Source organism: Arachis hypogaea, chromosome 19 (genome assembly GCF_003086295.3).
Source record: "Arachis hypogaea cultivar Tifrunner chromosome 19, arahy.Tifrunner.gnm2.J5K5, whole genome shotgun sequence".
NCBI lineage: Eukaryota > Viridiplantae > Streptophyta > Magnoliopsida > Fabales > Fabaceae > Arachis > Arachis hypogaea.
The window spans coordinates 1,110,371-1,128,223 of NC_092054.1; the positions used below are offsets into that span (position 1 = coordinate 1,110,371).

At 27.8% G+C, this 17,853-nt stretch overlaps 1 protein-coding gene across 1 annotated transcript; it reads right to left on the bottom strand.

Annotated features, from left to right (window-relative positions):
• Positions 1-8,660: 8,660 nt before the first annotated feature.
• Positions 8,661-9,850, bottom strand: LOC112775855 (uncharacterized). The gene is made up of 4 exons (XM_025819750.1): positions 9,361-9,850; positions 9,057-9,261; positions 8,818-8,894; positions 8,661-8,731 (listed from the first exon to the last, which is right to left on the bottom strand). Exons 1-4 carry the CDS (start codon positions 9,848-9,850, stop codon positions 8,661-8,663), a joined length of 843 nt encoding a protein of 280 aa, XP_025675535.1.
• Positions 9,851-17,853: the final 8,003 nt, after the last annotated feature.

The window sequence follows — 17,853 nt, forward strand, 5'->3', positions numbered from 1 at the left end:
GAATAGTTTACTCTGCCACATCAGCTAGCTGTTGTAATGCCCACGTGTCACGAAACCTGCCAACTCAGCTTTCCAGTAGCGTCAGGTGGACAAAAATTGTCGAAAGGACAAGTTTGAGTTCGGAGTACAACTTCAGGAATAAATATATGTAACTTTTAAGTTTAGAGACTACTATGGAACTCGAGTACAACTTCAAAGACTACATGGAAGTTTATCTCGATTTGTGAGGTTCAAGAAACTTTGATATTCTAACATGACATAATATAGTTCCCAAGATAAATTTTAATTTGAACCCACTTTAAGCAAATTCTTTCAGCCATGAGGGGACCAAGTAATAATTAAGTCAGTCATGATGATTGAACCACGTGACGAAGCTAAGAGTTAGTATACTACGGTTTTACTACTCCAAAAGAAATAGATGGCTGATTTCACTAAATTTGTTTAATTTGGTAATATTGGTTATCATTTACACATGTATTATTAAAAATATTATAATAAATTACATCAATTGTAAAATTATATTGCTCGCTTCTTCACTTGTTTTTTTTTTTTTTTTGGAATAAATATCAATAATTGAAGGATAATAGATAAATTTTTACTATATATATATATACACTTTTTTTCAATTAAAAGTCTAATATGCTAATATGCTATACGTTCTTAAAAAAACAACAATATAGTTAGGAAAAGAGATAGATTTTAAGATATGAGATGATATAAATCCTTTTCTATTATTAATTTTCATACTCCGAATGAATTTTTTTTGGGTGTCTAACCTCCGAATGTATGTTTGGTTTATATTCTTATTTTGAGTTTTTATTTTTTAAGATTGGGTACAGTAAAAACGACAATAAGATAGAGGTAAATATAAAAAACCAGAATTTTATTATTTCACAGTTTTTTTTCCAAAAAATTTAAAAGCAAAAATACTAAACATATAATAAAAAAAAAAAGCTAAAAATACAAACTAAGTGAAAAATGGAAAATTGTAATGAGTTCACGAAAATATGATGAAAAGAAAGAAGTACTAGAGAAATTTCCTTCTTCAATCTGCATCTCCATCATATATAATGATAGCTCATCTTCTGAGCAAGGTGGGGTGAATGAAAGGGAGAAGAAAACTAAAAACTTAATTATATATGGTTTTAATTTGTGGCTCCAATTGATCTGCCTCTAAACATGAGGCCATACATGTACATATATTATTATTAGTACCACATCACATTATGGAATTTAATTAATTGTCCCCACCTATGACTACTATTATGTTGCACTTCACCACCAAGGTCCAAGGGTCCACCTCAAAAATCATTCAAGAATGCACATCATTCGTTCATTCTTTCATACATTTCTATATAATATATGGTTGCATTGGATAAAAGTATGGGAAGGTTATCAGGTGTACCGGGAATATCGGTATTCCAGTTGTTTTAACCGTTGATCTTAATTATAAAAAATATATATAATATATATTAATTGAAATCAACGGTTAAAACAACTGGAACACCGATGTTCTCCGGTACACCTGATAATTTTCCAAAAGTATGATAATATATATTTTTAATGTCATAATCTCAAATTCTAATTTTAGATATAAATTTTTTAATAATCTAATTAGCTTGTGCCACAAAGATATATATCAAGATTCTTATTAATAGAAATTTAATTTATTTAATAAGTATAAAAAATAAACTAAAAATTTAATTTTACTGAAACAATAGTAACAGTATCAGTATTATCATTTGTATAAATTTTAGAATAATTATTATCTAAATATCCAAATAATGAAATAGATAATCTTTTTAATCTAAAACCGTTTAACATTCTACAATAAATAATATTTAAATTACAAAACAGTTGTAGAATGATAAAAAAAATATAGAAGAAGCAGTAAAGAATTTACATGAATAGAGCTGCCAGAGGGGCTGTCCGAAGATATTGCAGGAGACAGAGAAGAGAGGAGAGAAGGGTATTTTCGAAATTAAGGAAAGAGGGCCGTGTATTTTAAATTTAGATTAGATTTACCGTCGGATTTACTTGTGGTAATACATTGCATATGATCAAAATGCAGTATTTCATTAATTGAGATTTATCGGCGAATAAACCTACGGTAATTTTGGTGCTAATTTTTTTTGTTTTTTCTCTAATTATTATTGGCAAATTTACAGTCAAAATATCAAATCTAACAATAACATTTTTATCCGATAATTTTTTTGTCAAATCCGTCGTTAATGGTATTCAATGTTTTTGTTGTAGTGTTAGACCATCTCCAACAGGGAACTCATATCAGTTCTTATTTATAGCTCACATGTCATAAAAAGTAACTCCAAATCAGCTTTTGCGTCATAAATAATAAATAGGAACTCAAAGCATCTCTCTCTTCTCCATTAGAAGGAACTAACTTTAGTCTCTGTTGTGGTCTCACTTAATTTTTTTCAATAATGTAATTTAAATGTTTAAATTTAAAAATAATTCACTATTAAAAGATATTAATATTAAATAAATTCATATATAACAATAATACACAATATATAATTCGGTTACACTAATTTGTAAAATTACTTAATACAAAGAAAAACATAATTAAACTCTATAGTTGACAACAAACATTGTGAAATTGTCATATATGTTCAATCAAGTCCTCTTTCAATTGTCATTAATTATTAGTTAAATAATTAAATAAAAATTTAATTATTATTTAATCTAATTAATTATGTTAATTATTAATCAAATAAAAATATAATTATTTAATATAAATAATTATTAAATTAATTATTATTTAATTATTTAATATAATTATTTAATATAATTTATTTAAATTTTATATAATTATTTATTTAAATAATAACTTGGCAAGTTATTATTGGTTTTTCCAAATTTCTGTTCAAAGGGCCTGGTCCCTCTAAAAACCTGTGTGGAACTTTTTCTTCTCTTGCTCGAACGACTAGGACTTCTGAGTGTAAAAAAAATAAAATTGAGTCTCATGCATTGGACTTGCTCTTATTGATGGAAGAAATTAAGGTTGTCTTGCATATTTTTTCAAATTTGCACTTACTTTTGATGAACGAAACAAGAAAGCTCATTGGTGATGCTAAATTTTCTGGCAAAGATGTCACGAAATGCCCGTGAATTTCTCAATCAGGTTTTGAAAAGAGAAAAAAAAAAAAAGAAATAATTGAGGATATTAAACACCTTTATCTTAATAAACATATTTAAAGAAATACTATTTGTATATTAAAATTAACTACTAAAATTAGCCACTAATATATTTGTGTATAAATATATGTGTAGTTTAATTTATTTTTAATATATATTTATACTCTAGCATGTATTTTATACTAGTAACTGATTTTGGTGTGCATATATTATAACCCTTCTACTAATGTATATATACTAGAGTACTTATAGAGTACCTATAAAATACCTAATTAATTAATAAAATAAAATATATATCGAATTAAATAATTATATATTCTAACTCTTATAATATTATTTAATATATAACCTTAATTTTAGTTATTGGTTGCTAAAATTTGTGCATCATAGCGTTGTTGATATCTTTTTTGTTCTTATTCTAGTTTTTACTGTTCAACAATTTCTTTTATTTCTGTTTAAATTCCAATATTCATGCTTGTTCTTATCATTTGAATGGGCTTATATACATACACATACTTTAAGAATAGGTTCTATTTTTCTCTTATATTTCTGTACAATCTTACTTCTTGTTACATTTATCTTCAATTCTAGGTATGCCTCACAGCCGCGATGACGTTCTAGGACTTGGAAATGATGTTGATGTTAATGGTAAAAAGAGGTCTCTTACAATGGACTCCAACTCACTCTAAAGAGAATGAAAAAAATAACCTGAGATGATTGTAACAGCTTTTTCAAAATACGTACCACTCTTGGTATAAATTTTGTTGTTGGAAAATATTCTCTTATAAACAATAATGTATATATAAAAGAGTATTACACATTTTTATCTTAAAAAATATATTTTACTAATTTATATACATTAGAATACTTCAGGAGTTCCTAATTAATAAGATAAAATACACACAAATTATGTGTTGATGAGTGAAATACAAAAATAGATTGATAGGGTTAGTTTTGTTGGGATAGATGTAACCGAATATCCTGACGAATTAGATCCTGTTGACGGGAGGCTTCCATGCATAATGCTTCTACACGGATTAAAATACACACAAATTATTTGTTGATGAGTGAAATAAAATAGATTGATAGGATTAGTTTTGTTGGGATGAATCTAACTGAATATCCTGATTCCTGAACATCTGGATCAAGTTGACGAGAAACTTCCACACGAATTCGAAGTGATTGCTCATCGTGGTGACAGAAATAATATTACTGTAGAGTAGAGTAACTTGCTGCTCTTGAAGACTGTTAATGTGTTCCTATAATGTAATATTGTCATGATTGAGATGAAGACTCGTTTTTTTTTTTTCAATTTTATTTACGAGATACTTTTATCTTAATAAATATACTTTAATAATCTATATAGATGAGAGTACTTAAAGAGTACTTAATTAATAAAATAAAATATATATTAAATTTAAATAATTATATATTTTAATTCTTATAATACTATTTAATATATAACCTTAATTATAGTTATTGGTTAATAAAATCTGTCCATCACAATGTTGGTAATATCTCTTCCATACTCTAGTATAGCTACTTTTCCAAATAATTAGCTAATGCAGTTAGCTTCCTAACAGAAGCTAACAAATTCTGTTTTGTATTTCCGAGCAAAATGAAAAATAGATGGATTTGAATGTGCACGTAGCTTGAGAATCTACCCCTTCAAGGTGGAGATTTGTAGAATCTCTGTAATCTCACTCTGATTGTAAGTGTAAAGGAATTTGATTATTATTATTATTATTATTATTATTATTATTATTATTATTATTATTATTATTATTATTATTATCTTTTAGATTTTTTTTAGTTATTTTGTTACTTTTAAGTTTTTTTTAAGTTCATTTGCATTTCTCAAAGATAAATGTTATTTTATTAATATAAAATAAAAGTGTTTTCATAAGGAAGTATAAAAGAATTGAGTATTTTCATTTATTACTAACTGTGACCGAAAGACTAAGAACTTAAAGAATAGTAAAGTAAAAGTAAAGAAAATTATCAGCATCTATCACGTATGGCTCACGAGTTCACGCACTAAATTGCTGGCTTCTTTCACTATCTCTAGTGCCGGGCTTATTACCTTCTAAAAAACACACCGATTTCTCGCTTTCCAAGTGCTCCAACACAGCGCCGCTATGAGGAGGGTCTTTTGTCTACCGTCGAATTGAGCCGCTGCCCAGGATAAGACTTCTATCAGGATTTATATATCAACTGAAAAAATCGACTCAATCAGATTTCTATTCCAACTTCTATCAGGATTTAGTAACGCACTAACGTAATACACTTGCAGATTTGGCGGGATTGTCAGTGCATTTTGAGGGACATTAAGGGGCACTGGTGGTGGGAGCCAGGGTGGGTCATGGAAGATGCGAACATCAGTGTCAGAGCCTATTTTCCATAACAAGCCTTTCTCGATCACCTTGCGCCCTTCAAGAACACTTCTCCAAGCCCCACGACGGTACGCTTCCTATCTCTGCATGTAGGAAATCTGTATATCTGAAATATTTAGCTTTGAGCATTCTTGATAGAGTAGAATTAGGGTATTTCATTAGACGCCAACATTACTTGCCCAATAAAGCCAAATTTTGCGCCCTTAAGTCCTTGATCCCCATCCCTCCATCTTTCTTCGGTCTCGTCATTGTGTCCCATTTAATCCAAACCATTCTTCGTTCTGCGCCTTTTTGACCCTACCAAAATTGCGAGAGCATGCTATGAATCTCAGTCAACAGCGTGTCCGCGAGCTTGAAACAAGAGAGTGTATAAATAGGAATCGCCTCCCCCACCACTCTCAATAGCGTGTGCCTGCCACCTGATGACAATAGACTTCTTTTCCAACCCATAATCCTCTTCTGGACTTTATCCTTGATAGCTCCAAATGTTGCTTTCTTTGATTTTTGAACTATATAGAGGGCAGTCTCAAGTATTTGTCTTGTGCTCCGATATGTTCAATATTTAGTGTCCGAGCAACTGCTAGTCTTGTCTTCTGAGGTGTGTTGTGACTGAAAAAGATAGCCGACTTATTCAAATTGGCTTTTTGCCCACTGAAATCCGCATAGATCTCTAGCAATTCTAGAATACTTTGGCTTGTATTAGGTGCGCTCTTGCAAAAAAAGATTGAATCATCAGCAAACAAAAGGTGATTAACTGTTTGGCATCTCTGATGAACCTAAACTCCTTGAATTAATCTGTTTTGCTCTGCCTTGTGTAGCAAGAAGGAAAGCCCTTCTGCACAAAAAAGAAAGAAATATGGAGATAGGGGGTCACCCTGTCGGATGCCCCTATTTGGCCTAAAATAGCCAAAAGGTTGACCTTCCACAACGACAGAATAAGAAACAGTCGTTACCAATTCCTTAGTCCAGTTAATCCATTTAGCATTAAAATCCAGCTTATCCATAATATACCATAAAAAAATGCCATTTAACCCTATCATAAGCATTGCTTATGTCTAGTTTAATAGTCATCTCATGTTCTGTCCCACTTCTCTTATTTTTTAAATAGTACATATATTCGTGGACAATTAAGATATTATCTAAAATAAGTCTATTCATTTGCATCTTGTTTAAGTGTATATATAATTTAGAGTTTTATTCTAACTTTTTAGTGCACGTTTTTTTTAACATATCTTATTATTTTTAGTTATGATTAGATAAATGTGAACAATAGGATTTAGGTATCTTCCCTACATGCATGTGATGATTTGAAATATTAGAGAATAAAAAATAAAAACCTAGAATTTTAATTCTCATCCAACCAATCCTTTGAAAAAATATATATTTATAGTTTTTAACTATTTGGTTAGAATAATTAATTTTTAAAAAAATTATTTTAAAATATTTTATTAATTTAAATTAAAATTTTTCATTAAACTTGCTTAAATAATAAATGTGGAGCATAAATTAGAGTTAAAACACACAACTTAATAAAATTTAAATATTATTATATAATTACATCATTTTAACTATTATTTTATTTTTATGTATATTATTCTCTCTATAATTATAATATTTAACTTATTTATATCTAATGTTCTCTAGCTCTAATATATTTCAAGCAAATAAACTTAAAGAGCATCGTGCATGTTGATATGAGAATGCAAAACATATATATTAGAACATCAATTTTCACCGCACAATAAATTGAAATACTAATATAAAGTAGATCTTGCTGCCATATAACATCCATAAATAAATGAGATTTTTATGTGAAGAGAGAGTATTTATGTGATTTGAATTATAATTTATTGATAATAAATATTGTATTATTATTATATCTATTCATCACTTATATAATTTTATTAAAATGTGATGTCACTTGAATATGTTCCTAATTAAATTATCATTTCTGTCCAGAATTAAGTAAGTACAATAATTTTTATTCAGAAAAATACTAAATGGTTAATAGTTTTGTATTAATTTTGCATTTAAGTCAATATTATTTATCTTTTATTAAAAATATTAACTTTCTAACATTATCTTTTAGTTAAATTAAAAGTATTATGATCTCTAAAAAAAGGCTAGCAAAATCTTATTGAATATAAAATTATAGATATAACTTTCTTTTGCTAATAAATTATTAAAATTATAGATATAACTTTCTTTTGCTACTATATATACTTTTTTATTAAAATTCTAATATGCTATAACTATACGTTCTTTAAAACAACGCCACCACCAATATATTTAGGAAAAGAGATAGACTTTTAAGATATGAGATGATATAAATCTTTTTCTATTATAATATTCAAACTCCGATTTTTTTTTTTTTTTTTGGTGTCTAACCTCCGAATGTATGTTATAGATAAAGTTTGCTTTGCAAAAAACTAAGAATTTGTTTGGTTTGTATTCTTATTTAAAAAAAAAAAACAAGTAATTATTAACCTGAAAATGAAAAATTCTAATAAGTTCACGGGGATATCATGAAAGGGAAGAAGTACTAGAGAATTTTCCTTCTCCAAAAAACTAAAAGCCTATATATGGTTTTAATTTGTGGCTTCAATAATTGATCTGCCTCTAAACATGAGGTCATTCATACACATATATTATTATTATTAGTAGCATATCGTATTATAGAATTTAATTGTCCCCACCTATGACTAGTATTATGTTGCACTCAAGCTTCTAAAAATTGGACTGGTCATCAAACTGTTTTAGTTATAGTTTATTGATTTATTGGTTTAATCGGTTCAAGTGGTGATTTAACCGAAAAAATTGTTTTAAAATAGAATAATAAATAAATTATAAATAAATATCCTAAAATATAATTATAGTTTAATATAAATCTTAAAATATCTTCGAACTTTAAAACACTACATAAAATATCATCAACAAAATTTATATAATTTTATCAAAATACAAGTTCAAAATTAAATAATAAAAAAGCATATCTAAATATTAAATCCCAACATCATGATTTATCAATCATCAAAATCCGCAAGAACTTATTGCAAATTTGCTTCGGTGAGATCATCTTCACATTCATTTTCACCCTCTTGAGCAGAAGAATCAAAAGATCGATGCAGCATAAAGACCACTGCTACCACCGCCACTTTGATATAAATCAGCATCAATTTCACCTAATAAAATACACATGTTATCATTATATTATAAACTAAAAACATTCTATAAATCATTAGAAAATAAACTATAATACTATACTCACGCAATAAGTCATCCACATTACTAGGAAGATCAGGCTCTTTCTCTACAACCTCTTCAATCACCCAAAAGTCAACTAGACTGATGCTTTCATAATTAATTGGATCATATTGTATCTTTTGCTTTCTTTTTTTTTCCTTCCTAAAATGTTAAATACAATATATGAAGAATTAATAATTTACAAATTTGTTATGATAAAGATTACGTATGAAACAATATGATATTTCATGAAACATATATTACATGGATTTAAGACGCAAATTATAAGTAACATAAACAATGTTATTCAGTTTATCATGCTCCAATCTATTTCTTCTTTTTGTATGAATCTGGTAAAAAGGACTCCAATTTCTCTCACACTCAGAAGAAGCAGATGCTTGACTAAGAATGCGAACAACTATCTTTTGTAAACATGGAGCAGAGCTACAGAATAACCTCCACCATTCATCTACCAATCATAAAAACATAACATATTAGAAGTTATCAATTAAAAACATAAGCATAAAACAAGTTACTATTAGTTAAACAAATATTCAAATATTCTTACCAGGCTTAAGTTTAGATGCAGCTCGAATAGCTTCTGGTCTATCAAAGCTTTCTTTTCGATTTCTATATAAATGTATTTCTTTTATTGCCTCAACTGAATCTAAATTGTTACACTTGCAATACAAGGTAACAAGATCAAGCAAACCTCGCATAACATTAGGTGCTTCTTTATAATTTTCATTAAAAAAGAATGAAGGATTCAGGAAGTAAGCTGCCGCATGAAGATCTTTCTTCAAATGCATGTCCCATCTTGAGTTGATAATATCTGTGTACGGCTGATATGTAGTCTTGTTTTGCTTAAACATCTCTTTAATTGTATATTCTTCCCTTAGCATTCCTTCATGAACATATCCCAAAGATGGTTTGTCATCAGCATCAACAAGCCTCAGCAATTTAATCAGAGGGCCCACAAGTTTACATGCAGTAAACCAATCATTCCAAAATTTACAATCCAAAATAATAGCACTCACAGCTCTACCAGTAGCACTCATTTCTAATTTGTGACCAGTGAAAAATGAATCTACAATCTATGTTTGCAAATTATTTTTACGGTCAAAGATGCTCTTCAATGTGATAAACACAGTTGCAAAATAGGTTGCACTAGGACGTACAATTTCTATCCAATCAAGTCTTTTTCTTAGCCAAGATAAAAAACCATATGATTGTACACAAATACTGTGATATATGAAGCACGTGTTGCAAGGTTAGAAATATGCGCCATAATGCTTATATCTTTTAAAATAAGATTAAGGCAATGAGCAGCACATGGTGACCAATAGATATTATCATTTTTTTATTGATAAGCCTACCAGCAGCAACATAATTGGCCGTATTATCGGTCACTACATTCACAATATCATTAGGGCCAATTCATTCAATCACCCTAGAAAACAAATTACACAAGTGTGAAGCATTTTTTAGGATACTGGAAGCATCTATTGATTTCACAAAGCACAAACCTTTAGAATAATACATCAGGAAATTGATTAATGTTCTTTGTCTTTGATCTGTCCAACCATTAGCCATGAGGGTACCTCTAGTTTCTTTCTATGCACACCTATAACTATCAACTAGCATTTGCCATTCTCTTTTAAGATAAGCCAACAAGTGAACCCTTAACTTATCATAAGAAGGACCCTTGTAACTAGGTCCAATACCAGCAACACCATCCAACATATCTTGGAAAAATGGTGACATCACAGTATTAAATAAAATTTCACAATCCAAAAGCCACCGAGCAAACCGTTTATCAACCTCGTGTATTGCCTCTTTGTTTTGTAAAACACTTTTAAGACATGGTTGAGCTCCTGGAGTTGTTCTTGGTGCAAACATAGGAGGAATGACTTTGACTTTCTTTTATGGATCGCCTCCAACCACTTGTTAACCCGAAGTACGCTGATGTTCTTCTTGAGCTATTGCTTCATCAATTGCATCCTCTACCTCATCACCACCCTATTCACTAAAACTTACTTTTCTTTTGTTTTTGTTGGTCTGAATTTCTTTCAACAAATTTTCCATCTGTTTTTCCACATCATAAGAAATTTTAGGACATTTTTTAACATCTCTAGTAATCTTTGCTAGATGTTTCTTCATCCTGTGAATTTCGCCTCCATTGAAAACTTGTAGACAAAATAAACATTGATATTGTGATTTTTCATTCACTATTTGTAGAGCAACATATTTTCAAACTAAATATGTTTTTCCTTGTAAGTTAGAAGAACCTTGTGACTGATTATCGTTAGTACTAGGGGGATTAGGATTAGCAGCATGCCAGCATCATTCGAAATAGGAGGATTTACAGGCAAGTTATTATTCACAGATGCATTATTATAAGCAATAGCTTCTTGATTAATACTATTATCCATAACTGAAATTAATAAAACAGATACAAAATTAAAAACAGCCACAGCACAATGAAAAATAAAAAATCGTCAACAAGACCATATCTAAATTCTGCCAATAGCATTCAACAATATTGCAACAAACAAATTAGGAGCCATCAGCAACTGGTAAACCAGTAAAACACTATCAGAACTATCGAGCAATTAGAAAACACTAAAATAGAGTAATAGAGTAAGTGTTACTGTATTAGGTGTTCTGGTTGATACAAATGATATATATAACAGAGTAAATTTCTTTTAATACTCATGATTTAACAGAGTAACAGAGCAATCCGAACCATACAATTAAGTGTTTCAACCAGAACAATAGTGGAAAGAGAGGGAAACAAAGAAACAAGCAGAGTAATTGCAATTTACAAAACATTCAGAACCAAACTTCAAACCAAGATCGAAAAAGAAGAATTGAAGAAAAATGGAACAAACATTGAAGAAGAAGACCGAAGAACAACAATTTCAGAACTTCAAACCAACAAGATGACCGAACATTCAGTGAAGATGAAGACGAGAAGCCACTAACTTGAGTTCCATGTCGAGAAGCCAGCAAAGATGAAGACGATGTGCTGAGCTATTGGGTTCCAGACACGGAGAAGAGGAAGAAACGACAGCGCTGAAGACCTGGGAACGGCAACGGCGATGAAGGGCTAGGGTTCCCTTTGCTTCAGAGTTCTCCAGTCTAAGGAGTGACGAATGAGTGAATGATTGGGGGAAGAAGGGGGGGTTGGTTCACGAATGGATCTACTTCTGTTTTTTTTTTTTACAAATAAAAAAACGGCGTTGTTTTATTCGAACTAGCTGGTTACCGGTTCGGTCCAACCGTCCAGTTCTCAGCCGATTTAGCAGTTCTTAAACGATTTTTCCTCCAGCGATTATAGACAACGGACCGAACCGTTTGTATCGCCAATTCCCATTTGAACCGGTTCGATTGGTCGGTCCGATTCGATTTTCAAAACCATGGTTGCACTTCACCACTAAGGTCCACCTCAAAAGTCATTCATTCATTCATACATTTTTATAGGATAAATGGTTAAATTAGTCTCCAAAAAATTATTTATTTTTTAAATTTGTTTTCGAAAATGTTTTTTAATTAAATTTGTCATCCAAAAACTTTAAATTAGTCATTGTAGTCCTTTCGTTACTAATAGCGTCCAAATTTGTTAATATGACACGTTAATTGACACCACAATATACACTTAGTAGTCCTAATTGGTAGCTAATATGATAAGTTTATGAAATTAGATCAAATAAATCTCAAATTGAGAAATTCTAATACATCAAGTTATCCTCTCAATTATGTTTTGATTCGATCTTATCATATTAATAGTCAATTAAGACTCCTATTTGTGTGTTGTAATATCACTTAACGTATCGTATTAACAAATTTTGGCGCCGTCAACAAAAAAATGACTGAAGGACTAATGTGATTAATTTAAAATATTTGAAGAGCGAATTTGATTAAAAAAAATCTTTCAAAAACCAATTTAAAAATCAAATAATCTTTTAGGGACGAATTTAACTATTTACCCATTTCTATATAATATATGGTTGCATTGAATAAAAGTATGACAATATATATTTTTAATGTCACGACCTCAAATTCAAATTTTAGATATAATTTTTTTAATAATTTAATTAACTTGTGCTATAAGGCTGTGTTTAGTTGATGTCTTTTAGATACAAAGACATAAACATAAATACATAAGTAGATATAGACACATATATACACAAATTTTATTATAATGTTTGGTGATGATACACAAGATACAATTATCTAATTCAAATGTCTATTTTATCTTAAACATAATCATCATTGCCATTATCATTATCACTTATTTCTAACACCAATGCTAATTTTTTAATCTCAATTCAAATCAATATCATAAAAAAATTTAATTATTAGTTCAACAATTCAAATTAAAAATTGAAATAGAACGAAGAATTTCAATAATTATATTTTAAAAATTAAAAACTGATACGCAATTAAAAGATAAATAGAAATAAAAGTGAGAGGGATGTGTTGAGGGTCGAGAAAAGTGACGAAAATAAAGAAAAAGGTGATGAGAAACTGCAGATAAAAAAAAAACAGAGGAAGCTGGAATAGATATGAAAAATGGGGATAGTGAAGTAATGAGACCTATGGCGGTGACGCAATGAGACCCGTGGCAACGACAATCTGCAATGGCGAGAATGGAGCGACACGAAGACATCTATGGCTGCCAAAAAAGACGTACGGAGACAAGAGAAGTTTTGCAGGTCCGATTCAAGAAAAAAGAAGTTTTGTGGCTAGATTCGAGGGTCAAGGGAGGAGGAAAGTAGCTGCAGTGGAGGATGAAAAAAAAAATTGCAACAGTAAAAGATGAAAGCGTGTGAAGGAGAAGAAGAAGGAGGCTGAGGCAGTATGAAAGAAGAAGATTAAAAAGGTTAAATAAATAAGGACAAAATTAGAATTTTAAAAAAATATTAAGAATAAATTTGTCAAAAAATAAATTTTAAATTGTGTCTCATCGTGTCTCATTATTTTAGAAAAATACAAAATACACGTATTTTGTGTATCTCTATGTGTAATCGTGTCTCTGCATTTTTATATCTCACGAAACAAACATGGGGCGTGTGTGTAACTGTGTCCATGTTTTTTATAGACATAGACACTAACCAAACAAATCCTAAAGGCACATATATTAAAATTACTATTAATAAAAATTTAAAATTTATTCTTTTAATAAATATAAAATAAATTAATTAAAAAATTAAATTTTTTGTATTTTTATAAAAAATATTAAATATATATTAAAATTAATTATTAATATATATATATATATATATATATAAAATTTAATTTATTTTTAATATACATTTTATATTAATAACTAGTTTTAATATATATCTAATATAATTCTTTCAATAAAATTTTTTTTATGTTATAATCTTGACATATAATTTAAGATACAAATGAACTAAATCTATAATACTATTGGAATGAAGTTTATCTATAAACAAAATAGTGAATATCTATCCGACCCTTGATAATTATCTCGAAAGGACAACGAAATCCTAAACAAAAACACTTAATTCAGCTTTTGATTTTTTTTTTGAGACTGATTAGCTTTTATGTTAAAAGAAATAATATTGATTTTTTTTTTGCACAAAAACCTTGTTATTCTTTTGAAATAATTATCAAGAGCTGGATTAAAATTTTTTTTTTGTCAAAAATCACATTATCTTTTGAAGTAATCGTCAAAAATTGTTTTTGAATTTTACTCTAAACAAAGAACAAAATGTTGTTCCACCAAAAATGAGTCATTTATTGAATCAACCACCGCAAAATGGTTTTCATGAGTGACACATGCATGGCTTAAATTTCATTGAAGAATCAACACCTTCCAATCTTACACCACTTTATTTATTGTGTGGTTAATTACCACTCTATTTCATTCTGTGGTTCCTCGTAGCTCACTTATTTATTACGGTCCTTTAACATCGTGACACGTCACTCATATTGTTTGGTGCCACTTCCATTTCTTTTGCTTCCTATCGCAGCCTCCATTCTCATTTTCTTGGTTTCAAATTCTAAAACCTTTATGATTTTGTAGAAAGACGTAGCTTTGGACAATACCTTACTATCTACGTTTTTGGACATTTTTGTTATTTTGCTTCAACATCACCATAAATGGATTTAACTTTGCTATGTTTCAAAAATGTTTGAAAAGACACAAAAAAAAGAGTTTAAAGTAATTTAACTTTTTTTTATTTTTAATAATTATTAGAATAATTAAATAATATTAAATGTAATGAATATATAATAATAGTAACAGATACATGAATTGATGAAAGGTATGTTCTGACTAAAGAAAAAAATAAAGGTCTGCACGATCTGCTTTTATTATATGATTAGAATGAAGAAAATAATAACAAGCTATCTTATTAAAACTTTTAGTGTTTATTTGAACGTTATTATTTTGATAAAAAAAATTAATAAAAAAAGATTTTTTTATTTTTTTTTGTGTGTTTGACAAATTTTTAGTAATAAAAGTAAAAGCACTAAAAAAAAAAAATATCTTTTTTTGAAAAACTGTAATTTACATCTTTTTTTAAAAGATTTTTTTCTCTTAAAAAAGATGTTTATTATGTAATAAATAAACAAAAAAATATTTTTATATTGTTATACCCAAACATAATTAATAGATAAAAAGATCTTTTTGTATGAGATATTCAAACATAAAATTATTTTTATTTTTTTATAAGATCTTTTAAAAAAAGATAACTCAAAAAAATATCTTTTCTTAGAAACTCACCCAAATAAGCTCTTAATATTAAAAGTAAAATATAAAAAATGGTATTCTAGTTTGAATTTATGAATTATAACTAGTTAATCAATGGTTTCATTTTTTAATTAATTAATTTATGTTTTGGTACGTACATGAACCAAAATTGAAGGAAAAAGAGGGAGAATATACTAACATATATATAAGAATATGTTTTAAAGGCATTCGAACCTTTTCTTTTTTGTTTACTTTTTAAATGTTTGGTGAAGGGTCTTTTTAATAAGGCCCCTAAAATTATTGAATAATATACATATATACCAAAAAATGAAGAAGAAGAGAAAAATCAAGTTAAAAAAAAAATTTCACAGAACAAAATCATTATACCTTTACTTTTTGTAAATTGAATTATTAAGTTATGATGATTACTTGTGACACTACTATACAAAGCCATCATTTTTTTAAAAAGATAATATGGGATAAATTATTAAATAATATCTATACATCACACTACACATATTTTAATAACTTATGGTCTATTATTGGCTTAAGGATATTATTATAAATAAAAAGAGGTTATAGTTACGGCAAATAAATCATTATCAAAATTTTCAAAAACATTTTCTTAAAAAATATCCTAAGAATATATATGTAATATATATGTGTGCATAAGTACACTTTTTAATTTGAATATGAAAGTAAAAATAGTGTTGGACTCGGATATGGGGAATACAGGTATTTCACAGCCATGTGGTGTCAGTGGAACAGAATTCGGACCATGCGAGTTCTCTATCAGTAAACGGATAGTCCAAATTGCGTTTGATATTCCATTTCATAAAAAAATTGACAACAACAAACAACTCGGATGGTCCGTTTTTTAGCTTCCGAAAATCATATTTACCCAACCACAAGTCGGATCATGCGATTTCTTAAGCAAAATTTTAAAATCAAACAACTCACATGGTCCAATTTATGCACTCTGAGTTTTTTCAATTTTTTTAACACAAATTAAATCCTCTGATTTGTGCATTCTGAATTTTTTTCAACTTTTGTATACTCCTACAATTTTAAAAAACACAAAAAATTACTATATTAAAATATATCACTCATTTTACTTCCGTATCAAATTTTTTTAGCCGCATAAGTATATGTATGTAAAAAAATATCACCAACATAAGTCATTTTCATTTTGAAAGAAAGATCTGTTTGATTTATGGGAATGGTGACGTGATTGAAAATTTGAAATGATGACGAGGAAATTGAATGGTTCCACGTGGAGAAGTGCCCTATGATCCATTCAGCTCAACCAGATATTTTTCCCACTTTCAACCAAAACCAACCACTTCTAATATTCTACTATAATTCTAGAATAGAAATCTTGAATTTTGAAATTTTATGTATTTCTCTTTTACCATCAATAATGTAAACGTTTAAATTGTATTTTAGATTTACATATATGCCATTATTAATCTTATCATCTCATTAACCACATCAACATTTTACTATTAAAATAACATTAATAAAAAAATGAGGCAAGTTATAAAATAATTTTAAGGAAAAAAATATAAATAAAGTAAGAGAAATAAAAAATTATATGTATATTAAAAATAAATTATTAAATTATCATTATATATTGATATATATATATATATTTTATGTAGGTCATTTTAGTATAAATGTATGATTATATTATGGTGATTATACTGAATATAGAATTTTAACAAATATTATTAATATTAAAGTAATATTTTTTTATTTTTAAATAATACTATTCAAAAAGTATTGGTTAAAAAATATTACGAAAATATAAAAAAATATCATTTTAATTAGTAATATTTAAATATTTATTATAATTATTGTAATATATTATAGTAAAATCCACTATTATATATATTATTTTATATATTTCTAACTATATTTTATATGAATAATTATTTTTTTTTTGCACATATATGGTTGAAAGAAAAAATATATACTTAAAAAAAATTTCAATCTAAGGATAATCTCGATATTCACCGCAGTTTGAACATGTGAAATAATATTTGACGGTGCAAAAATAAAAGCGGTATTAAAAGAAATAAATAATCAAAATATATTTTTGGAACAAAAATTTTTTTTAATATGGAGATAAAGTTAGTATTTTAATTAAATATTAATATTTAAAATATAATATTATATTATAGATATACATAAAATATGTACTGACTAGAATGTTAATACGTATCTAATATATATTTTGTGTATTATTAAAATGATGATATATATTTAATACATATTTTATATGTTCTATTAATTTTTTATTTACAAAATTTATTTATCTATAATTACACTAAATAA